Source organism: Corvus cornix, chromosome 4 (assembly GCF_000738735.6).
Source record: "Corvus cornix cornix isolate S_Up_H32 chromosome 4, ASM73873v5, whole genome shotgun sequence".
In the NCBI taxonomy this organism is placed as follows: Eukaryota; Metazoa; Chordata; class Aves; order Passeriformes; family Corvidae; genus Corvus; species Corvus cornix.
In genome coordinates this window covers 33,093,629-33,118,386 of record NC_046334.1, presented here as the reverse complement: position 1 = coordinate 33,118,386, position 24,758 = coordinate 33,093,629, and the positions used below count along the sequence as shown (strand labels likewise).

Below are 24,758 nucleotides of genomic sequence, written 5' to 3'. Positions count from 1 at the left end.
AGATAGAGTACCATTGTGCAATATGTTCTTCAGCTAGTCTGAGGGGAGCCTCTTGGTCACTTCAGCGAAATATTTCCCCGTCTAGTGTCACTGATCCTTTCCAAAATGCTGAAACAATGTCATGGCATCAATGCTGACCTTTACAGTCTCTTCCCTGAACTACTTTCTCCTGGAGTCTGTTAGGAAGCAAGGTTTCTTCTGAGATACAAACATAAGTTCTGGCCATGCTGAGTTGTTTTGGCACCTCATTTTATTTAAGTTTTTTTAAAGATTCACAGGATATACTTTCTAAATCATACAGTTGGATTCCCCTTTTCCTAAGTTGCCCTGTGTTTGAGATTTTCTACATATATAATTTATCCTGGAATTTGCCATGTGGCTTGAGACACAGTCTCAGAAATAGCTTTCTTTGGTCTGCATGTGGATAATCTCCCTGAAGGGAACAGCTCTGTATTGGACATGACAAAGTGAATGGATTGTGAGAATTTCGTCACATGGATTTTCACATGGAAATTACTAAAAAAAGAAAATTGGTTAGTTGATATTACCACTAGTGGATCATAAGTGCTTTATGTATTGATTCTGAATATATCTTGTGGTATTTTTATTATTGACTATATAGTTGAAAGATATTTTATGTTTGACTAGTTAGGCTTTTGGTGTAAAATCTTTTTGTAGTACTGATTCAGTCATTTCAGGAAAAACACATGCACTTACATAAAGTGGAGTTCCTCACTTTGAAAAAAAGATGCTTATCGGAAGTTGAATTTTGTTTTGTTGGACTCTGAATGACTCCTTCTGCAGTCAGGTAATGGCAGGCCCTCATTTGAGGAGTAGGGCATGTGAGAAAACAGGCAGGGAGGGGAGGAAGTAAAAGAGATTATGGAGTTGATTCATGAGATCTGCAGAGTATATTTCAAGCATAATTTTTAAAAAACAGTTTTAAAAATCTAGTGTGTGTTAATTAAAAGGCCATTATAAACTTAGGAAAAGAATAATATGGGCATTTTTGTGTGTTAGGACAATTATATATGGGAAGAAATAGAGTATATGTATTGCATATGACAAGAGGCAATATGATTATCTAACTTGTCTGTGAAATCAAGTGCTGCAACAGGGTTTTGGTTTTTTTTTTCCTTAATATTATTTAATATAAATAAAAAAAAATCTTTCATGGCATTATTTACATTCTGAAATATTCATGTAGGGAAATGCTCACAAAATCAGCAGAGAGGAAGGTGGTTGGTAGGAAACAAATCCTTGAGGAAAAAAAGAGAAAGTTGAACAGAAGATAGATATATAGGTTCAAATTCTACCACTGAAATTTAACACTCATTCTAAATACTTATGCTGAAACCTTGAAGTTGGATCCAGTGAATAAAATGTAGTGCAGAAAACGTAGACTTGAAATACCATCCAGAGCCCTCTAAAATCACCATAAAATGGAAGAAGCTCTAGTTCCAGACTGGTGTTTGGCTGGAGGGTTTTTAACCTGTTTCTCCCTGGGATGTTAGTGTGTACCTTGTGGTCTCAGGATGACATGTTCCTTAGGAGCTGTGTCTCTGAATCCTGCCCTGCATGTTCACTCCTCACCCCTTCCGTGAAAATAACTGTGACTCCTGCTTACTTTCCCATTCAGAGCTTTACTTTTGCAAAGTGACTTTTTGATAGGAATCTCCTGCTTTTTGAGGAATCTCCTCCTCTGCATGATGGTCTGGTGGTTCATCAGTCTTTGAAGCAGTATGAAATTCTGGTTAATTCTGTTCTCTGCCTGATGGTTCAAATCCCCATCTGTCACCTCTTCAGCCATCTGGTTATGCAGTCTCTTTTGGAAGCTCTCCATGATTCACAAGGATGCAAGGAGAACCAAAGTAAGGCAAGCATGTCTTTGTTGTGATTAGGATCACTTATCTGGGGGAGAACTGAGTCCTGGTTTCTGCTTGTTTCTCTCAGAACTTATTATTATTTTTAATGAAAATAGGTGAAATGGCACAGCTTCCTTAGAAAGTTACCCTCAGTTTTAGGGGTCCTGTTATTGAATACTTAAAACTTGCATATTTTCTGTATGGAGTTTAGTTCCTTAAAGCTTTGACTTTCATTAGGTGGGTGGGAGGAAATCTTTATCCTGTTTTAAGATGTAGTCCCTAGCTCTTTGAACTTGTTCAGTGCAGTAAATCTTGTCCGACACATATCTTGCACTAACAGCACATCTGAGGCAGCAATTATTTGTAACTCTTTAGATATCCTATTTATCACCTATAAAGGAAGATTAATAGAAAGACAAGAAATGTTGACAAAATAAAATATTTATGTGCTTTCGCTATGTTGTTTGCTCTTGGGTCTCTTACAAATTCTGACCACTTTTGCAGAAATGAAGAGAAAGCTTTACCTAGGTCCTTATGAAATTCCACTAGTGTGGCGCAACATTTTAAAAATGGTTTTTCCTCTAGTCAGGTAAAGACAGCTGACTGTAGAGCATAATGGAAGGGCAGGAGTGACAGGGAAGAGATATACATATGGATTACATTTGGTATGGAGAATTAATGTGCTTCATTCACACTGTGATTAAGTGGAGAGGAAGACCAATTTGTCATTTAGATTACTTTGTGATTTAAAAGTGAAAAGAATGGAAATGAGATTTAAAAAAAAAAAGAAGCCTGTAAAATGAAAGCAAGAGAAACATGGCACTCTGTAGCCTATTGCAGGGTGGACATATTCAGTGAATTTAACCTTTTTTTTCCAAGTGATAAACTATGCATTAGCAGAGTTTGGTATTTTTGTGGGTGCTTTTTATGAATGACAATTACTTGCTGTGAGTTGTTAACAAAGTTGTTTAGTTTTAGGTTCGAACTGTCTAAAAGTACTGTAAGCACTTTATAAGTTGGCAAAAGAGAAAATGACCTTTTTTGGACTGAATAGTTTTCCTAAGAAAAAATCAAACAGTAGTGACAGCAATTTTCTGCATCCTTTTGCAGTCCTGGGGAATTGGAGCCTTTTGGTCCAATTAAGATAACCTAGGAGCTCATGGCATTTCATGCTGGCAGCTAATACTCCTCACAGCCAAAAATCAAATCCAGAGATTCACTTGCTCCAACACTTTTCAGCTCTGCTGTTTCTTCCTGACTAAGCTCCCTTTAGCAATAGTGAGATATAGCGATGAGATGTACGCACTGAACAGAGTAAAAATTTTTCTTTGCATAACCATTGTGAATTCGTATGTGCTTTCCAGTGAAGGGCCAGATTTAACTGCCTTTTCAATAATTTCTCACCAAAAATAATACTTCTGGAATAGGCATTGTCTTCCTGGAGCATATTTATATGGAGAAAATATTTCCCTCTTTTATTAAGGAAATCTGTTCAAAGTTCGAAAGTATTTCTCTTGTACTGGTATTCTTCCATCTTCAAGAAAATGACATTATGGTTATTAGGCATCTGTGTTAATTTAGTTCACATTGCCTAGAAATTGCATCACAGTTGCTGTAAACGTTCTGCAGTCACAAGGCTGTAGCTTGTCCTAATTTTGTGAGTGAAGGGGCCTCCACTAGTGCTTTAATTCAGATAAGAAGCCTGCTTTTGAAGCACATCTGATCAACATTACTTTTCCCCTGGTTTAGATCATGCTGAGAATTTGTCTCAGGGTTCTTCAGCTGTATTCCCTTTGAGTGTATTCCTGGTCCAACTCAAAATCAGTTTCAAATCAAAGAAACGCCGCCAAGATGTGTCTGGTGTAGATACCCCAGGTTTTAGCACTAGCTGTTTTCTTTCAACAGATTTGCTACACTTTCACTGTAATGCTTGTTAGCGTGGAGAGCACCCAGAATATTAAAGAACAATGCAGGCTTTACATAATTACATCATTTATAGCCCTTAAGCATAATTGTACGTCATTATGAGTATACCCGTGCCCCCATATACATTTCTATTTTTTAAAGCCTCAGAGGCATTCCCCTACATTGTACATTTGTTAATGACAGTAAAATTTGATCAGGTGTATTTTTAAGGAAGTCTATAAAAGCATGTGTAGCTAAAACCCTTGGTCTATGTGTAATGGCCAGAAATCCTTTAAAAACTTTACCAGGTACTGAGATAAGGTGCCAGTGGCAAATATGGGATCCACGGAAAGAGTTCTGGTGGTGCAGAATTGCTGTAAACACTTTTCCACCAGCACTGCTCCTAGTGACAATGTTCTTAATGTGGCTTGAAGCAGAAGCAGGGACATGCTGATTGATTCTTGTTCTTTATCACTTTCCTGTGGCAGTAGTCATTCATGGGAATCAGCTGGACAGACGCTGTCACAGAGGAGCACTTGCTGGCTGGGTAGGAGTGGAGCACTAAGCCTCACAGGACTCCTGCAGAATAAGTGTGTTTTCCACTTCACTACCGAGGCACAGGGATCAGACTACTTTCTTAATTTCTGAAGTCAGGTGGATTAGTGAAGGACAGGTTAGGAAAACTGCTGGGTTTCCAATGAGGTTGGAGATTAGCAGCTGTTGTCTGTAATGAGAGTAAAACTGTTAACTGCATGTGAAGAAAAAGCTACAAATCTGTTGGAATCTGCCTGTATCTCTAGCAATAAGCAGCTTAGATGCTAACCATCTAGATTGCAATTTCAGTTGCCATGATTTTGCCAGAATAAATAACTGTTGGGAAAACCTGAAAGTCTTCCAAGTGACCTCCTTGTTCCATACTGATTTTAGACCTTTTAAACTGAGATTATGCTTGTCTGTATGGAAAAAAAAAATCTTAATTTGATGAGAAGTGAAGGTTAGTCATCCAAGATAGCTCTTGCTGTTTTTCTTAAAATCAGCCAAAATCCAATGAGCATAGGAATGCCTACAAGTTGTAGACTGTTTTCATACTTCCCTTTCTGCCTTTTACCTTTTGCAGTGAACAGGACTGTGGAAAAGATGGGAAAGCAATTCATAGTCATGGAATTTAAGACAGTATGACAACAGTACTTTCTGAAGATGCGTCACTTCTGAGTGTTTTCTTTAGCTGCATCTCATTATGTTGGTCTGATAAGAAATTTGTTTTGTTTATATATGTGTGGTGGCAATATGTTTTGTTAGGAACACACAAGAGCTCTGCAACAGTTTTTATATGAATTATGAAAAATCTTTCACAAACAGTGATTTTTTCAGTCTTAAAATTTTGGGGTTTTTTTCCTGCAAAATATTTTTCTTAATTTGTTGCATTATATGTGAACCTGATGTTTAAGAACATCTTTAAAGAATTTTTGTGCATTTTTTTTCATCTCATATATGCACAGTGTTGGCATTAATTTCTCTGTTTGGTACATCTGTTAGCTGAAGGTGGTAGAAACAATTCTGTGCTAGAAAAATATGTGCTGGGTAACTAAAATACTGGCATATAAAGCAAAAACTTATACATAAGGATGACAGCGCTGTTAGAGTATTAGTTAATAAGGACTCACAGTGAGTTTTATTTAAAGAAATACAGATATTCTGTGATCTCAATGTGTAGGGATATGTTTGTAGGTGTAGACACACAAAATTTTGTATATCTGAATCAGAAGATCAGCGCATGGCTCATCTATCCTCTATTGTCTGGTGTACACATGATTCATACAGCCATAGCTCTATGGAGTCCTGTGCTCATCTTTTCCCCTGGAAAAGAAAGGTCCTGTTCATAGAGAGGAATATTTAAAGCACTAAGCTGTCAAACCTTAAAAAAAACAAAAAAACCAAAAAAAAACATAGGCTCAGTTTTTGAGAATTTGGTCAAATTACTTCCTTTCCTTCCATTTCCAGGTAGTCGAAGGTGTTTCTCTAAAGTGAACGCCATTTATGGAGTAAAGGACTAAAAAGTTGAGAAAAGCTGAGCATGTAAACTCTGTAGATGTGTCTGAGCAGCTAAAACTGCAGCTATTAACAATGATCAGTGCTGTACTACAACTTGTAAATAAATCAGTATAGATTTAGCAAATTATATGTTTTTTACTTTATGGTAAAGAGTGTTTTTGGGTTTTTTTCCATTCAGTTAATTTCTAAAGTATGCAAACAAATTTTACTCTCAGGACAAGTTCAGTCCACTAAATAATCAATCTGATGCATGAAAGTTTCAAACAGTTGTGATCATTTGATAACAGGAAACTAGAATGAAAGTTCTCTGCCTCCAACTTGGTTTAGATATGATTCAGGTATGCCTGTGGTTTGTATCCCTACCTGCATTCTGTTTTCACAACAAACTTCTCAAAACCATTATTAACAATTTACTCTCTATAATTTGTGATGATTATGATGTACATTATAGATGAACGCATCAAAGAGCAAAGACGCACAAAATTGTGGTTCAGTTCTAACAGCTGAGGAAGACAGAGCAAGTTATCTGCTCCAAGTCTTTAAAAGATGTTTAAGCATTTAGCCAACAGTCTGTTACCAGAGGTGCTGGGCACCGAAAAATCTTTAGACTGTCACTATGAGTTTAGGTAGCACAAAGGTCTTTTAAGCTAATTTCTTCTGGTTAAACAAATAACAAAGACTTAAATTGCACCAGAGACCAAAGAGTGTTCAAGCTAATGAAAGCCATGCCTTTGGTCATTTTCTCTGGACTTTAATTCCTACTGAAGTTTAATTCTCATTACATATTTCATGGTTAAAATATAAGCTGAAAAAGGCCATTAAAATATTTAGTTTGAGCTTCTTCATACTGTAAGTTCTTAGTGTCACCCTGTTATTTATACAATTGTCTTGTGACTTATGTACAAGGAAACCCCAAATAGAATGTATAATGTGTGTAGTGTTCTTCTGTAGAAGTATTTATACTAAGGATTATTTCTATTCATTTCAAATTTGCAGTGTCACTTTATTTGAAGATCCCATTGGAATTTTAGGCTTGTATTTTAGGTCTGAAAATAATTTTAAACAATCTTGGCAGTAGTAGAAAAAAAGACTATTGGGTACATAGCTTAGTTGTCTAATTTCTAAATAGTTTAACTGCTAAGGCTGTAAAATAAATTATGTATGGCTTGAATTTAAATGAACAAAGAGTGCTGGTCTTCCTTTGGGGAATAGCTTTAATTTAAAAAGAAAATTATGTTTTTTATGAAACTCTCAGTTGGGAATGCATTTGTTAGAAAAATAACTATTCAGTGTTTTGAAAATATAGTTCTGTTTAAGCTAGAGGCTCAGTAAGAAATCACCATATAGGCAATTCCCATCTAAGAACTAAGCTGCTGATGCACCTAGCTCAGCTGGATTAGTAAAGACAAGACTGTAAATTGAGTTCTTGTAAAATGTGTCTCAAAAAATGAACATGTACAAGAAGGAAGTTGTGGGTAATTTGTTCTCCTCTTCACTGCTGGGGGGCATGAAATCCTGTGTGAGCACCACTGAAGAAATTGAAACCTGGCTTTTGTGGACCAGGTGTTCAAAGCTTCATTTATCTGTTGGATTTTTTTGGTCTCTTTATTTCTGTATGTCCAGCAAAGCAGCTTTGTTCTGCTTTCCCATTATCATAGATTCATTTTCTCGTGGCTCTGGGCTACATTGTGGAAGAATAGTGGAGCTGCCAGTTTTGATCTATAGATCTTTCCTGTAGACTTTGGAATTTCCTGCCCCCCTGCTTATAGACATGGCAGCCTCAGAGCTGTGCAGTAGTCAGTCTTGCCTGGGACGTCTTTGCCAGGTTACCTCCTGACATACGTCAGGAGCTCCAGTGTGAGGAAGGTCACCCCTCTTCCCTCAGCTGCCCAGTAGGAAGACAACCACATCCTAGGGCTCTCCTACCCCTTTTCCTACCCCAGGAGTGGTGCAGTCACAGTTTTCTGTGTAAAAGGGTGTCATTCCTCAGATGTGTTCAGACACTTCTGCATCTGCGCTGTCTGAGGGTGCCATTCCTAAGTACTACGTTTCTAAGGCCTATGTTTCATTTGTGTGACAACAGGATCTGTGCTGTTATTGCTACTTCTCTGTTTTGAAATAGCATTTCTCAGGCTTCAGCTTCTGGGGTTTTTTTCCTCTTTTTCTCTTGCATGCCACTTCAGACACTTGTTAGGCCTTGGGTGCTTTGTTGTGTTTTTCTAGGTTGGGGATGGGAGAGAATTACTCTTCTTTGAGGTGAACCTCCTTAACTTCAGGTGTTTGGTTAAGCCTTCTGCTCGCTGTAGAGATTTCTCTGCCTTCAAAGAGATGCTTGCCAATAAATGATTGGGTGAATGTTTTCCCGATGTGATGAGGAGGCTGTTTGGAAGAGGGGAAGATCAGCAGGACATTTGGACACGTGTCACAGAAGAAACCCTTCAGATGATGATGTTAGAACACTGATCACTTTATGCAAAGCCACAACATGAAAAGCTCTGTATCCCATCGTAAGGTAAAACAGTTCTGGGACCAACCTCTGTCTTAGGGTCTGCTTACCTCTGTTTTCCCAGATAATGCAGCTGTCTGCTTCATAGGGAGAGTGAAGAATAAAAAAATTGACTTTTCAATACCTGCCTCCTAAAAAGTGTGCATGTGTGTACACACTGTGCCATATGCATGACTCCAGAGTACTCAAAACTGCTCTCTGATTCTTTTAGTTGTGTAACTCCAAAGAGATATCCTAGGAACTTTTTGTACTTCTCATGCTGGATATTTTCAGCTTGGGTTAGATTTCTCTACCTTTGAGGATTTTATTGGCATTACTCACAGACCAAGAACTATTCCGTTCTGGTATTTGCCTTAAAGGTTTTGCAATGCATAAAAGGGAAAAACTGTTATTTCTATTGATTCACCTTCAGACCACATAGCCAATTCAAAGAGAAATAACTAAGTGAAGAGAAATTACTAAACGGCAGAAAGGAACAAGGAATATGTTCCTGGGCCTCCGTCTGAAAGGTCATATACCTGGCATCTTTTGAATGTCAAGCCTGAAGATGAGAAAGCACTGTAAATAAGCCAGTGCCTTTGCATTGCTGGTTGGCAAGCTGCCTCACTTGCTCTTGCTGTCCTTCCTGTCAGGATCTGTCACTGTGAGGGAGATGATGAAAGCCCCCTCATCACGCCGTGTCGCTGCACGGGGACCCTGCGCTTTGTTCACCAGGCCTGCCTGCACCAGTGGATTAAGAGCTCGGACACGCGCTGCTGCGAGCTCTGCAAGTACGACTTCATCATGGAGACCAAGCTCAAACCTCTCCGGAAGGTAGGGTGTTTTGGGGTTTAATTGTCCTCAAGTGTCAGAGCTCCAGAATGGCTGTGAAAAGTGCAAGCACTGTTAAAGAAACATCTGTCCAAAATGGCTTTGTAGTTGCTGTTGTTAATCAGTCCCAGTGATTTTATTCTTACATTTAAGCTGGTTAATTTTCAGCAGCAGAGAACTTGACTGAAGACTCTCTTTCATTAGACATACAATATAAATGCACAAATAATAGTCTTTTGTTTTAGACTTTTTATCTTCAGCTTTTTGGTGTTGGTTCATCTGCCTATTTCATGTTTTGCTCTAAAGTAACACAGTCCAGTTCACCCAGTAATTTTTACATGGAGCCCATAACTTTAGGTGGAGAATGATGCTTATACCAATGTGGAGACAGAAGTTATAAAGTAACACAGTCAATTTAGCTGCATCTGTTGTAGCTGTTACACTCATGGGCAAATTAATCACTTCTATATTAAAATTAGTTAATGGAATTTAAAATACAGGGTGACCTTGCATCCTGAATGTCATATGTATGTTATCTGCACTCATCTGTTTTCTAAGATAAATCAATATAATGTAACGCAGACTGTCAGTATAGGAGAGGTGAATAGTTTATTAAACATATGTGGCTCTGTTTTCCTGGGAGTGGATAATTTCTCTCCAAATTTTTATTTTAACATGCTCTCATCCTTCTGGAGTTTTGTTGAATCTTTGAGTCAATCTGGAACTGGGCAAGTTTTGATTTAAAATAAATTTCAGAGTGAGAGCCCTTGACAAACATGTAGAAACTATTACTTATGACTACCATTTGCCTATATAGTAGTGTTTTAATGGGAAAAGACATTTTGTTTTTGTCAGCCTTGCACACGTAGCAGTAGTTCAGAAAAAGGAGAATCAATGGAATTCCTTCACATTTCCCATTCAGAGGAATTTTCTAGTAAGTCCCTGGTGATAAAACACTTCTGAAGAGAGAATTTGGGCTAATTTGGCAAGCGAAGCTTGTAACAGAAAAAGACACAGTTCTCAAATGCCGGGTAGATCTGACCACGTAAGCTAGAAATTGAAACAGATGTAAATAGAAAAAAAAGGTGGCTAAAAACTTAATTATATTGACTTCAGTTTTAGTAATTGCGGATAAATTTTAACTAATGTGACAGGATGAGTGAGATAATTTTATAAAAAACCCTGCCTGTTGCATATCTTTTTTCAATTTTTTTCAATATATATATATTTTTTCAATATATATGTTTCTATTTTCAAACCAAGTTGCTTTAAGATCTAACATCTAACAAGTACTCTCACAACAGTTATTTTTCTCAAGAGAATACACCGATATTGGTATTTTTAACAAAAGCCTTTTCCTGGTTTTGTTAGATAATACAGCATCTTTTATAAAAGGGAAACAAGATTTATAGCAATCAAGGAGAAAAAGAATGAAAAATGTGCATATCTTGATATCAGAAGTAGGCACTTTTAACTCTGTGTGTGGTCAGTGCCACATCTCCTCCCCCATTTAGAGCGGTAATGCAATGCCTGCAAGTCTGTAATTTCTTAACTGAATGATTGCCACCTTATTCAGCTTATCATTGGTTCTCAGGTCTGTTTTAGATTTCTGACATTGGAAAGATGAACCTCTTCTTTCAGGCAGGATATTTTTGTTCCTGCTCAAAGCAGTACTCAAAAGTAGTTTATCTGCCTGGCAGTCTATGCTGGCAACATTCCTCCCTTCAAATGCAATGCTAACAAATACCTGTATGTGTTGAATGGACCCAGCATATAACTTTCTTATAAGTCACACCCATTTCAGAAACCAAAGTTTCCAAAGATTTCAAAGTTAAAATTAGTTGTCCTTTGGCATTTATAGCATTCAGCTGTGACACCCTTCACGTGTTACATTTATTTAAACATATGATCCTTACTAAGTGTGAGCCATCGCTATCATTCACAAATTTCTGAAACACTAAACAGTTTATGAGAAACTGTTTTGCAAACCAGGTGTTTTGACAGCTGTAGCAAAGACAAGGTAAGGGAGGAAAGAGTGATCATGAGACCGGCCATATGAGTAGAGCTGACTGGTGAACTTCCACCCAAACATCCTTTATAAAAATCACTGAAACTGTTTTGTTTGGGTTTTTTGTTTGGTTTGGGTTTTTTTGGTCAAAACCTATATATTTTGCAAAAGTGGAAAGTCCCAGTGGAACACTGTCAAATTTCTTGGCAGCTTTTATGAAGCCCAAAATCTCACCTTTGGGGCACTCCTTGGAAGTCTGTTTTCAAGATTAGCACAAAGGGTGGTTACCAAAGACCGAAGTACTGTGGGACAGGCAGCTCCTAACACAAAGCTCTCCACAATCCTGTCTCCTTGATGCAGGATCTGAAAAGCATTACGGACTCTGGGATTTCCAGACCTTGAGAGCTTTGGGTTTTGCTAAGGCTTGGTTCTGTACTAGACCTCAAGAGCCTTCAGGCCCTAGCACTAAATCTGGCCTGTCTGCAGTGAATCAAAATTTCCAAACTTCTGAAATTCTCTTGTCATGATGGCAGGGACATTATGAGTAGTTATATCTGAAAACAAAGCAATTCTTGTCAACTTTGTTGAATGCTGACTGGAACAGCAAAATTGACCCAAAAACGATTATTAATTTTGCTAATAAGCTTTGAGGAATTCTGAAAACAGATTTCTTTTCAGTGCTTCCTGAACAGAAGATGACATATTTTGTTTCAAGAAAGGAGTGCCTTTTCAATTCCATAAGAAACTAATTTATTAAAAAAATAAAAAGGAATTTGTTTCCCCTAGAGTGAAAGTTCCTGGCCAGCTCCAGATGATGCAATTTCCATTGGACCCGGCTTTGAAGTAACATTCTACAAGTGGAAGGGCTGCATCTCTTAACCAGTTCTGAATTTTTGATTCTTAATCTCTCTCATCACTCATGATAAGAGATTCTGAAGTTTGGTTACTGACTGTGCCTTGTTTCATTATGATGAATTTTATCATAATGTCTTTTTAAAATTCCTACTGCTGGTCTCCTGAAGGGAAAAATTTACAGACTACCAAACTTAATTACAGAAATCTATACTTTTGCATTTTGCAGTATCACAAAAGCATGATTTAAATATAAAACAAACTATTTAATTCAATAGTGAATTACCATCTTTATTTATGCCTCAGCCTTTCATGCACCCTCAATGTTTCATAACAGATTTTTTATCAAGTCTAAGGTTTTATAGCACAAGTGTTTTAGAATATCATGCCATATCTGTTAGCACCCATAAGTGATAATGTAGAGCATACTAAGTTAACATAAATTAAGATAATTGCTATTAAATCAATAGGTTTGTGCCAATGTGCAACAGTTCTTTAATTAGAGAATCCCTGAAAGCACCAGACATCAAATAAAACTCAGTTTAATCATTTTAGTGAGTCTTTGCATTGAGGTAATCCTTTTAAGCATTGATCAACAGACATTGCAAGTGTTTCATACATTTGGACAGGTCTAATTACTCAGCTCAAGATAAATATAGAGATTAAATATTAATCATTGCTTAGTGTTTCTGGTTTATTTCTCAGGGTCTCTGTTACATCTGTCTGTCATTATAAATAATACAGTTGCATTTGTAGCTTTGCCTCTCAGCACCTGCAATCCGTGATGCAGAATTTATACAGTGACTTTATCACAGAAGGAATTAGAAAGTGGTGAGAAGCTTGTGTGAGTTCCTTATTGACCTTGCTTAGGTAAAACATTTTTTCTTTCAAAAGGTGCAATCCCAGAAACTAGCACCTGCATTTCATATCTCTTGAATTTGGTGTTTGAAGACTAATAGAAACAGAAATTAAATGAAAATACCATCAGTATGAAATGGATTAAAGTAAATTAAAAGGAGCTTAAAATGGAGAAATGTCTTTAAATAGAGATTTCTCAACAGTGTCTTGCTATACTTCAAAATACTTTTCATATTTAAATTTTTCTATCCATTTAAGATGTCTGGTGTCTGATGCGATGTCTTACTTTAATGCATTATCCCAACAGATTATTGTGTGGTGTCAGAGATGTCTATTTTCTCTCTCAATTTTATTTTTGAAATGATTTACAAATAATGTCTTATTTATGTGAGGCATAAGCAATATTGCACATTATTACCATGTGGTTGCTCTTGGTCATTAAGGAAGAGCAAGTCAATTTTTTTGTTTGCAGAAGCATTATGTACCAGTTGAGCTTAATTTTCTGTCTGATAGAAAGGGTGTCTGAATTTACCCCTTTTAAAAAATAGAGAACTGGGAATTTTCTTTTGGTACAGAGTGATATGTTTCTATTAAACTAAACAGAAGCAAAAGCAAATGCTGATAATGAAATAAACTTGATCTTATATTTTGAATGTGTACATATACCTTCTAAGTGCTTACCACTCTTGTATTCTGTATTTGCTTATATGCTGATACAAAAAAATCTGGTAGCATGCCTGAAAAATTCAGCGATGGCAAAATAAGGGTGGGGTTTTTTTACTTTTGGTTCAATGGTAGCTGGGTAATTCATATTTACATTCCTTATTTAAGGGTATGGTGATCACTGCCAAAAGCCATAGAACCTGCAGAGAAATTTCTGTGATATATTGCTATTAAATCAAAAGTGCTTGCTGTTAGAAACTACTTCTGCCAGAGTAAACTCAGAAGTGACCAGAAGAGTCGCACAGGAAAAAACCCCAAACTTTTGAGCAGTCATTACCACAGTGCTTGCTGTTTGATTCTTATTCCCTGTGCTGTGAGGTATGAACCACCTGGCTTTCTCATCACTTTTCTAATAATGCTCATGATAAGAAGTGATACCAAATATTGCGTAGGACTTTCTGTGGGACAAGTTTCCTTTTAACCCAATTTGATGAATATTTTGCCATCAACATAGAAAGAGCTCCTGCTTTTTTTTTTGTTTTGTTTTTTTATTTCTGGTGCAGTTACGTATTGTCGTCAAGGCAACCTGCTTCAGCGTTATCTTTCTTCCAGTAAACTCTCTCAAAACATCAGTAGCCTCAAATAATTGCCTGCAATATGTGGGGTCAGACACTTCACCAGTATGCACAAAGGCACAATGCTATTACTTTCTTGTAATATCATGGCTATCATGTCATTATAGCAAATAACTTTGGGCTCAAGGGACAATGTGTATATTAAAGCTTGTAAAGTAAAAATAATTCTATAGCATTTATATCCTGTTCTGATGCCCTGGGGATGCAAGGGACTACTTTGTTCAGACAGTTGTATTCTTAATTTTTGAGGATAATAGAGCATTGCTGCTAATTTATCTGTATCTAGATAGCATGCTGTAGTTCACAGAATAATGCTGTCTTGCCTTTTCTGCCACAAGAGCAATACTAGAACTTAACTTTCTTACAGTGGTAGAATTTGTGCTAGCCTGCCATCTCCGCACGTCTTTCTCTTCCATTCAAAACACAGCTTTATTCACACAGCTGTTCCAGTTCCCATGGACTTCTGACAAAAGATTCTCGTACCTCTTACCTTGAAACCATCATAGCATACCCTTAGGCTTGCTAAAAGTCATCCTACCTGTGATGCTTTGCTGGGACACCCCCATGTGCAGCATCCTTCCTGGAGGTGGAGCAAGATGTTTGTACTGTCATTGCTTTGAACTTGCATTCTTTTAAGAAGCAAATGAAAAATATACAAGAAAATTAAATGAAAACTCTGTCCTCTTCTAATTAAATGCCAGGAACCAAACTGGCTACTTCTGCTGCTCAATAGCATTTACAAAAGCAAAGGGAATTTGGGAGATTGTTCAGCTCTGGGTATTAGTAGTGTTATCCACCATCGCACAGAACCACGAACATGAGCTCTGGGAGGTACAAATCTTCTGTGCTTTCTGAGGCTGAAATAAACAGTTTGATTTGAGCTGTTTTACAGATGCAACTTGCATCAAAAGATTCAATTTCCATTTTAGTTTGAGAGCCCTATTCCATCCTGCAGTTCATCAGCCTCTCTCTTATTTTTTAAGAACTTGGGGTCTCCTTTTCATTTTTTTATTTCAGCCTTCTCAGTGTTTTGTTTTACAGCTTGACCTCATCAATAGCTATAGCCAAGGAAGGGCTGGAAAGCTGAAGCATTGAAAATAATTAAGAGAATCTCTGGCTTTACAAATAAAGAAAGTGTAAATGGAATGCTGACACAAAATGTATAGCTAGTGATAGGAAATTTAAAGAGCATAATCAATCCAAGCATTGACCTAAACCAGTCACTGTTATTGATGGAGTTTTCTAAAAATGCCATTTTTACCTTTTAATTTTGAAGTAGGAACTTTACCAACTCCCATGGGAGAGGGCTGCTATTCATGATCTGATTAATGTGCGTAATTAACACATACAATTTGGTTTTTGCCTCAAATTTATTTTGCCTGGGACCTATTGGTGTGAGAATGATCTGTTCACAGGTTGATTCTTTCTGGTGGAATGCATGCTAAAAATGGCTTAACACAGTGATGTTCTCTTGAGCACAGAAATTCCAGTAATGGATCTAAATTATGATCAAAATGGGATAACTTTTAGTTTATTCGGGTTTGGTGGTTTTTGTTCATTTAATTTTATTCCTGTAGCATTTTATTAAAATTATTGGGAAAAAATTAAAATTTCCCCCTTTTGTCAGAATGAATAGCTTCCCTTAGCTCTTTACTAGAGCACTAGGCTGTAGTTTTGTGTTAATTACTGCATCTTTCCTCAGCACAAATTTCCTCTATTTTATTTTTATTTAATTGGATCGAAAGAATCTCTCTTGTGGGAAAATTAAAAGACAGAGAAGGCAACTGTAGCTATACATTGGGAAGTCAGAATTCTTGCTAAAGCCACATTTATAGATAATTAAAAGCATCAGCTCCTCTTTTTAATCTTTATTTCATGGCCATTGAGACATATGCGTAGATACTGTATAGATAGCTGCAAAAATAGGTTATGTCTAGGTATGTTTAAACAACAACGTATTTAAAAATACCATGGTTTTGGCAAAAAAAAGGACATTTAAATCAAACCACATCTTTGTAACAATTTGGACTGATTCTCAGCAGGCTGAACAATTTGACGTTGACGAAATTAAGCACTGTGATGAATACTGGAGAGAAGGCGATTGAAGTAAACACTCTCTAATAAAACTGTGATCATATACTACAGGTATGGTTTAGGTACCTAAAACAACAGATCTTCAGAGAAATTCCCTTCAACGGGACATGACTAAAAGACTAGAGGAAGTGGAGAGGTGTACAAAACTGTCATAGGATGTTGGTCTCCAGCATGTTGCTATATCCATTTTTCTAATTTCTCTCCTTTTCCGATTTCTACCATGCTGTCCGAGCCTTCTGTCCACATCCATCACACTGTAAACACCCAGATGTGCAAAGGGAACCCATCCCACTTGGTATTCAAAGACAGAGACTCAGGCACGGACTGCTGGGAGATGGTTTGTTATGGCTCCTGTAGTGGAGAAAGGACTTGTGGTTGCTTTGACCCCAGCAGAATCCCTCTCAAATTCACCACTGAGCCTGTCTCATGGCTGCTTTTGTATTGCCTAAAGAATACATACCACAAAATGCAGCAGCCCCACCTGCTTTGGTTGGAAAGGGAAATCCCAGCATAACTGGTCTTGCAGCAAAATTATGGTCTGTGCTCTTGTGGTATGGCACATCGATTGTTTTTTTTATGGTTTTCTCTGTGTGTGTGTGTGTGTGTGTGTGTGTGTGTGTGTATGTATGTGTGTCTAAGTTGTTTGAGAACCAGACTGTGATTTAAAGGTATTTGCTACTCAGTGACTGGAGCAAATGTCATGCCTTCAATTAGATCTGCTGCTCTTTTGGAAATACAGACTAGACAGAGGCAGGAGTCGACAACTGCTAAAGGAACAAAAGTGACAAACTAGATCCTTTTGATAGAATGATTGTAGAAATACTGTTGGGAGAGCAGACAACCGCAGCATCTGTTTCTGTTCTTGCTAACCGTGATAAAAGTTAATGGAGACATAGATTCTACCCCTTTTATCCATGTTTCTTTATGGGTTACCAACATGTAGCTTGTTTTTTGATTTTTGAGTAATAAAGGCATGTGCCCAGGTATCTGAAGTAAATATTTTCGAGAGTTCTACATGGGTGCCTGTTGTTCTTAGTACAAGGAATTCCCCATAGTTTTACATTATGGTGGTAGTTCACTCTTGATCAGTGGTTTAATGTTTTTCCTGCAGTTTATCTGTTAGGATTATCTTTTTAGATAAGGTAGCTGAAGTGTACTGTGCTTGGAGATAATGATCATTTTCTTAAAGGTCTTACAAGCCAAGAAAAGAAAAGGTCATTGTAAAAGAGGAGTTCATGATAGCACTGAAGGCTCTATTGAACAAAAAATTGGTTAATGTCTTTTCAGCGTTCAAAGAAGATACTTGGAAACTAAACACTTTGTCAAGTACTTCTGCATTCTATATATTGATGTAAAGCAATTTATAGCAGATGGGAGCTAGAAAGAGGCTCCCAATATGGAGAGATTATGCTATAATTACTTGCCACGGGGTTTCTTTCACATCTCTCTGAAGCATCTGGTGTTGGTCTCTGTCCGAGACAGAGCATTTGATGAGAGGGACATGAGGTCTAGCTGTTCCTGGATCCCCAAAGCATAGCATTTTTTTTGGTTTAGTCTGTGTTGGGATCATTAGGATGCAGGTACTGAAGTTCTTTTAGTAGGTAAATGACAAGTATTCTCAATACTGCTTTCATATTGCAAAAACAGCTACTTCATTTTAGAAATTATACTCTTGAATTACTTAATTTTTACACTTCTTAATTTCTACACTTCTCTTTTACACCTTTTAAGGGTTTTCTAATTGATGTCATGCACAGCTAAAAATTGCATAAGCTTGTGAAGAGTCATACTGATTATATCACTTAAGTCCAGCTGTTTTAATTGTCTCTTAGAAAAGAAATAACGTGCCATCTTGATTACAATAAAACTGAATTATTAGTTCTTTGCAGATGATAATCTTAAGGTGTTTATCAAAGTAAGATTTTTCATTATGTATTTCTTTTATTACTCTACATATGCATATCACACAAAAGTGAATTGTGTTTTTCTTTAGAAATGAAGCCATTTCTGGTTCAGTTTTAAATTTTTAATAGGTGTTTTAAATACACCACAGAAATTCTCTCGAATTCCAGCCACGTTTGTTTAGTATCTCCTAGGCACAGAAACAGATCTTGGGCAAACTTCAGACAGGTTTACCAGACAATGATCTGTGCTAAACGTCCAATGGGATAACTAGATCAAGGTAAGGTTGTGCACAGATAGGGCCATATGATGCAGCAAGTGACATGGGATTTTAAAAATTCATTTTATTTCCCTGTTCAGTGATTATCATAGCAGGGGTCTAGTTATGGCCTTCTATTCTTGATCCTTAAAAGAGTTTCTTCTCTGGGATACATTTTTGATAAAAGGCAATGACAAATATTGACTGAATCTGCTCAGTTCTTCCTTCTCTCTGGATGTGTCTGGGAAAAAGAACACAGTGTAGGTGTTTTCATGGCTCAAACCCTTCTCTTGTCATACATCAGACCTGGCACATTCTGTTGGACTGTCTGAGGGGCATTTCTTACCTTTGAGCAGGATGTGGGGACACATGCTTTGTCCTTTAAGACACAGTCCCCACAGTAGAATCTGCAACCACGTTGTTTAGATGGCACAGAGAGGCCCAGAATGCTTTTATTCAAATAACAAGGTTTGAATTCTCATCTCCTATGAACTCTCCACGAGGCTATTTTATTCTCCCAAAGTGAGTGGAGCCCTGTTGTCCTTTATTACTATTATTTCTTCCTCTTCCACCCACTACACAAATTCCCTTCCGCAAACTACCATGGCAGCTGCTTTCCTCCAGCTGCTAGGCTGATAGCAGTGAACAGCTCAGTGTGGAGCCTGAGCCAATTAGTACTGCAACAAGTGACCAGAAAGCCCTCCCTAATATAAATGACTCTGAGCTACATGTTCAGACTATTGACATATCTTCACTGCTCAGCTCACTTCAGCATACACCGCTGAAGTTCTTTTTCAAAAGTGCTGGCTAAATCCTTTGGGTCGAGTTTCAGGGTAAGATCTTTTTCTGTGTTTTTAGTCTGTGCACAGAGTGCAGTTTCTACAACAGCCCGTAGTAGGTAATTTTAGCCTTTATTTTGCAGGCATAATTACTTTAAGATAAAGGTTTTCTCAAAGTATTTCTTTAGAGAATTCTTTAGAAAGAATTCAGGAAATATTGCATGATGACTTTAGCTCTAGGCGAGAGCAGAAGTCCTTCCATCTGTGGGTGTCGTTTACATACATTACAATACATACATAGTCATTTTTTTCTGCTGAATGATGGATAGGGAGAAAAATGTCAGGAAAAATATTTAATATTAGCAGTGTCATACCCCTACCCGATTCCCCTGTCAGACCTCCTTACATGCAATTTTTAAAACAGGGTTCCTGAAAATACCCAGGAGTTAAAAGTCCAGGCATTCATAGCATATTGCAAAGCAGCCCATTAACTTCACCTTCAGTATTTGACATCCTCAGTGCTGAGCCCCTGCAGAAGAGAGACCGTCAGCTGTTAGAGGTGTGAACATGCAAACCTGCAGTAGAAGTGCAGTTGCTTCAGGACATCAGTGTAGACAAAAATCTGTAGCCAGTGCAACAGAAGCTTACCATGAGCAGGAGGCAACGTGTGGACACAAAGTGGAGGATGGGAGCAGGCAGGCAGCAAATCTATAATGTGAAGGTGGGGAAAAGAAACACAAGCAGCAGAGTTTGCTGAGTGCCATTGTGAGGTGTGGAAACAGCTTTTGTGTGAGCAATGTGAAGCTTTCGGTTCTGCATTGGGCCATCATGAAACCACTTTGCAGAAAGTGTAATGTATGGGAAGGAATTAAAATTGCAGATCTGTTTCTGTTAGGAGAGGCTGTGTTGGAACGTAGGATATGAAGCAGCATGCCCACACTCGGAGTGTTTTCAGAACATACTAAACAAAATATCTGTAATTATTTGTTGCATATTGATTAATCAAGCTTTTATTAGAAGTGACATGCAGGGAGGCAGATTTTTGTCCTTTAAAATAAATATGAGAGATTTTCTCAAACTACGTTACAGGAAAGGGAAGTGGTTGGCTACACATGATTTACAGTTCCCTGTATGTTATTAGGGGTTTTTTTTTCTTTTTTCTTTTTTTTTATTTTCCCAGAAGACTCATGACTCATAATTACGGGAGTGGGATTTAAAATCAGTAACCATTCTCTTGAAATTTCTGAGTGAAATAATCTTCAAAAACAAAAGCAAAATGCAAGGTAGAAACCTAGAACAGGGTACAGTTTTACAGATGCCACTTTAAAGATTATTCCAAATTTCTCTGGCAGTAAAGCATAGGAATTCCGACTGAGGTTCACGTTATGTTTTAGAAGCAGCTGTAAGTAGTAGTTGGGGTGGGACGAGTGTTTCTGATCACATTGACAACCCAGTTTCTTTCCATTCTGGTTTCTTGGTAGGAACCTGTGAGTCAGGCAGTCTCCTACCACCCTCCAGTGGTTTTCAGAGCACAGTGCAAGCAACGTGTTCGGAAAGCTTATTCAGAACATAAAAAGGGGGCTGGGGATATTCCAAGCTTTCTAGTGGGGACACATATTGTTACACTTTGGATTGGTGACTTGTGTAAAAGGTCTTTTGGTCCTGGTTAGATGTTATAAAGTGTTCTAGCACACCTGTTCTGTGAAGCATTATGATATTCATGTGGTTGCTTGCACATTAAACCATCTGCATCTGTGATGATTTCCAGTCTTTCTTTGCATTGCTGCCAGGATTACAGAATCTGTGGGTGTGACAATTGGATGTACAACAGTGAAGGGGTGCTTTGTAGGGGGCTGGGCAAAAAGCTACAGTTTTTCTATGAATTTAGTAGCTCAATAATTTGCAAGTCATGATAAATGTCTCCTCTGGCTGTTAATCTTCCATTTCTTTCTCTTGTTAGTCTCTAGAGCACCTTAGGAGTACTAACATCTACGTTTCCAAGGAAAATTGCATCTGTGTACTTAATTTTGTGCTATTTTCTGTTCTTGGTGGCATCTGATATTCTATCCATGGTATGTCACAGTGTCATCAACCTGATGACATTTTTCTTGGAGATCACTGACCAAGGTAATAAAAAACATGACACAATTTATCTTGCTATTATGAATGTAGCAAGCCGTGAGAACTGCAGGACCTTGAAAACACAGCAGAGATGAATTTATCAGTGGTTAAGGAGGCATTAATGCACTGTGTGACATGAAAGGTAGCACGTGCCAAACCTCCCCACACAACTTTAGGCTGTATCAAGTCCTGGACTATAAAGCACAAGTAAAAGGGGCCGATGCTTTCATTGCTCAGTATATTGTTGTCTTGTCCTTTGTTATGGATTTTAAAGCCATTTTCATTTCACATAACTATGCTTTTGTCCAAGCAAGTCTGTTCTGAAACTAACAGTTATTTTTTTGATATAATTCTATCATGAAAAATGTAAAATAGGGAATTGCACTTTCCTGCTCCAGGACAACATAAATTGCTGGCTCGTCTACTAACGTCACTCATCTAGTAGAGAGTGAGAGTAGCTCAGCCAACCTAAAATACGTGAGTAGGATGGGGAAGTTACATCAGCTACAACTGAGATCACCAGAAGCATAGCACAACGTTTAATTGAATTTTCCCTTCTGAGTTCAGCCCATAATCACCAAAGCTGAGAGAACTGGGACTGCAACAGGGCAGGGCAAAACAGAAGAGCAGCTTTGGGTCACACTAAGAACTGTAAAATGCTCCCAGTTATCTGTCTGTGAGAGATGGAGTCTCTCCTTGGACCTTACTCCTTTCTTGAATCCCAAATTCAGTAGTACAAGAGTACTACTTCTTGTACTTCAGGAGTACAAGATATTCTGCACAGTCTTCCAGTCCCATAATCACCCATGCCCTGGTGACCTCTCCCGGTGTCTTGGCAGCCCCCTTCTGTCTGGTGTGGTAACGTGTGCGTGGATGGAAGAGACCGACAGGCAGGCAACGAAGGCAGGTAAGGAAAGGCAAGGCAAGGCAGGCAGTCTTGTGGGAGAAGAAAAGGGGCCAGTTAGAGGAAGCAGAGTCCAGTAGGCCTTGGCATGCTTTCTGGCTGGATTTGACCATGGGATGTTAGGAAAAAGGCCTGCTTTAGCCAATTTCTGCTGGCTCCCTCTCCTTATATACTTTTCTTGTAAATCTCAACAGAATTCTGTGAGCTTGTGCCTTTATTTACCTATCCTGCCTGCTGGTTGGTTGATTTTGTCTGGGTTTTTTCCACCTACAAAATGCTTACCTTTAGACTAATGGGACCAGCATTCATCTTTGACTGGGCATTCAGATCAACACTAAGGCTTTTGAGTATGTTAGAGAGTAAAATAGCTATAATGAGATTGCACATATACATGACAATGACAATTTTGCACAGAGTCTTCTCTCCAAGAGACCAAACGGTGTAGCATCAAAGTTGAAATGACAGACAAACTCTTTTTTTAAGAACAAATCACTCTTCTTCATGTTCTATGTTGATCTCTCAAAAAGCATCCACAGGTGAGTGAAGAGCTAGGGTAAAACCCTTTCTTCCATCTGGGCAAAGACAAGGTTTCTTTCTTTGGAAAGACAGTCTGTTACAAGACTTGAATTGAATTTTCTCTGGAAAAAGGATGAAAATCTCCAGGTGAAAGACTGTGTTACCTGGTGACTGTAAAGATGTAAGACTGTGATAATGCCACATACTGTCTGGTCTGACCACTGAATATTATGTACATGGACTACAATGAATATAAAGTTTTGGAGTTTTATTACTTAAAAAAAAATCTAATACTTTTTTTAAATCTCCCATTTTTCCAGACTGCCATACAAAACCCAGCAAGCTCAGTTTTCACTCCTAAGTAGATGTATCAGAAACTGCAATGAGGTCTCAGCTAATAAATAAACTGATGGCTCTGACTCTTTGTATATTACTCAGGAAATACTTTCATCTTTCTAAACAGTTATTTTTGCTTTGTGTTCATGAAGCATGATCAGCAGGTCAGGGGAAGTGATTCTCAAGAGACCCCACTAGGATTGCTGCATCCAGCTCTGGGGTACCCACACAGCACATGTTGGAGTGAGTCCAGAAGAGACCACAAAAAATGATCAGAGGGCTGGAGCACCTCTCCTGTGAGGAAAAGCTGGGACAGTTAGGGTTGTTCAGCCTGGAGAGAAGGTGGCTCCAAGACCTTATTGCAGCCTTCCAGTACTTAAATGGGGCCTGTAAGAAAGGTGGAGCAAACTTTTTAGCAGGGCTTGTTACAGTAGGACAAGGGTTAATGATTTTAAACAAAACAAACCAAAAAAAGGGTAGATCTAGATTACATTTAGAAGAACTTTTTTATGATGAGTGGTGAAACAGTGGAACAGGTTGCCCAGGGAAGTGGTAGGTGTCCCATCCTGGGAAACATTAAGGTCAGGTTGGACAGGGCTCTAAGCTGTTCTAATTGAAGATGTGCCTGCTCATTGCAGGGGAGTTGGACTGGATGACCCTTAAGGTCCCTTCCAACCCAAAATATTCTGTGATTCAGAGAATTTTGTCAAGGGCTAGAAAATGTTCTAGAGATTGTGTTTTGAGGCAACAGCTCTGAAACATGTCTTTAACTGCCATTAAAGACTGTAATTTGTTTGGCCTGGTATGTCCTGCTCTACAAGCAGGAAGAAGTATTTCTGAGAGTTCTTCCTCTTGGTGATGTGGCACTGACCCTCCTCACGTTTTTCTGCAGTTGTGCGCCTTCAAAACGTAGCGTGACAGCAAAGAGTGTTCAGAGTAGAATGGCCATGTTGGTTCAGGTTGAAGGCTAAACATTTAGCTTGGATGGCATCTCCAGCTCTAGCCTAAGGAATTTAGAGAAATTTGTTATTCCCCAGAAAAAAATTTTAAAAAAATCCCAAATGGTGAAAACAGGTAACAAAACCAAAACAATCCAGAAACCTAAACAAGGAAAACCAAGCCAAACTCACAGCTTGGCAGTAAATGTACAGCACAGCAGTGCTCTGCAGTGGCTGGGGTTGCTGTCCCAGCTGTAGCAGGTGGCAGCAGTGCTGTGGCAATGAGCTGCGTGCGGCTCAGTCGGTGTTTGCAGGGCCACAGGGAGGTGGCACTCGCGTCTCGTGCTTTGCACTGCTTTCCTTCCTCAGATGCCAGTGACTGACTCCAAGATTATCCATCGGAATTGAGGCATTTTGCTTTTAAGTGTCCTATTCTTTCATCTGTTTTCAAAGGCAAACGTTTTAGGAGAGAAGGGTTTTGTTTCAAAGAAGTGTTGGGAAAAAAACCGTGTCACAAGTGAGATTAAAAAAAATCGCTTCAGGGGCTGCATTCTTCAATTGCAGAGAATAGTGTATTTCATCTTAAAATAGCCGTAACTTAAGCCAGGATTTAGCACTATAATTCACAAACAAGTGCCTGGAATATCCTCCTTGCATTACTGAGGCTATTTGGCTGCTATCATATATGATCATTTCCATGTAATCATCTTTTCAAGTTTATTGAATTTACTCCTCAATGCAGTTGCATTTCCTGT

At 38.2% G+C, this 24,758-nt stretch overlaps 1 protein-coding gene across 6 annotated transcripts in view; it reads left to right on the top strand.

The window, feature by feature from the left end:
* Positions 1 to 24,758, top strand: part of MARCHF1 (membrane associated ring-CH-type finger 1) — a 231,093-nt gene that overhangs the window by 199,334 nt on the left and 7,001 nt on the right. For all 6 annotated transcript variants that reach the window (XM_039550600.1, XM_039550598.1, XM_039550599.1 and 3 more), the window contains one exon: positions 8,961 to 9,141. In XM_039550600.1, coding sequence (XP_039406534.1) covers positions 8,961 to 9,141 — 181 coding nt within the window. The remainder of the gene's footprint in view (positions 1 to 8,960; positions 9,142 to 24,758) is intronic.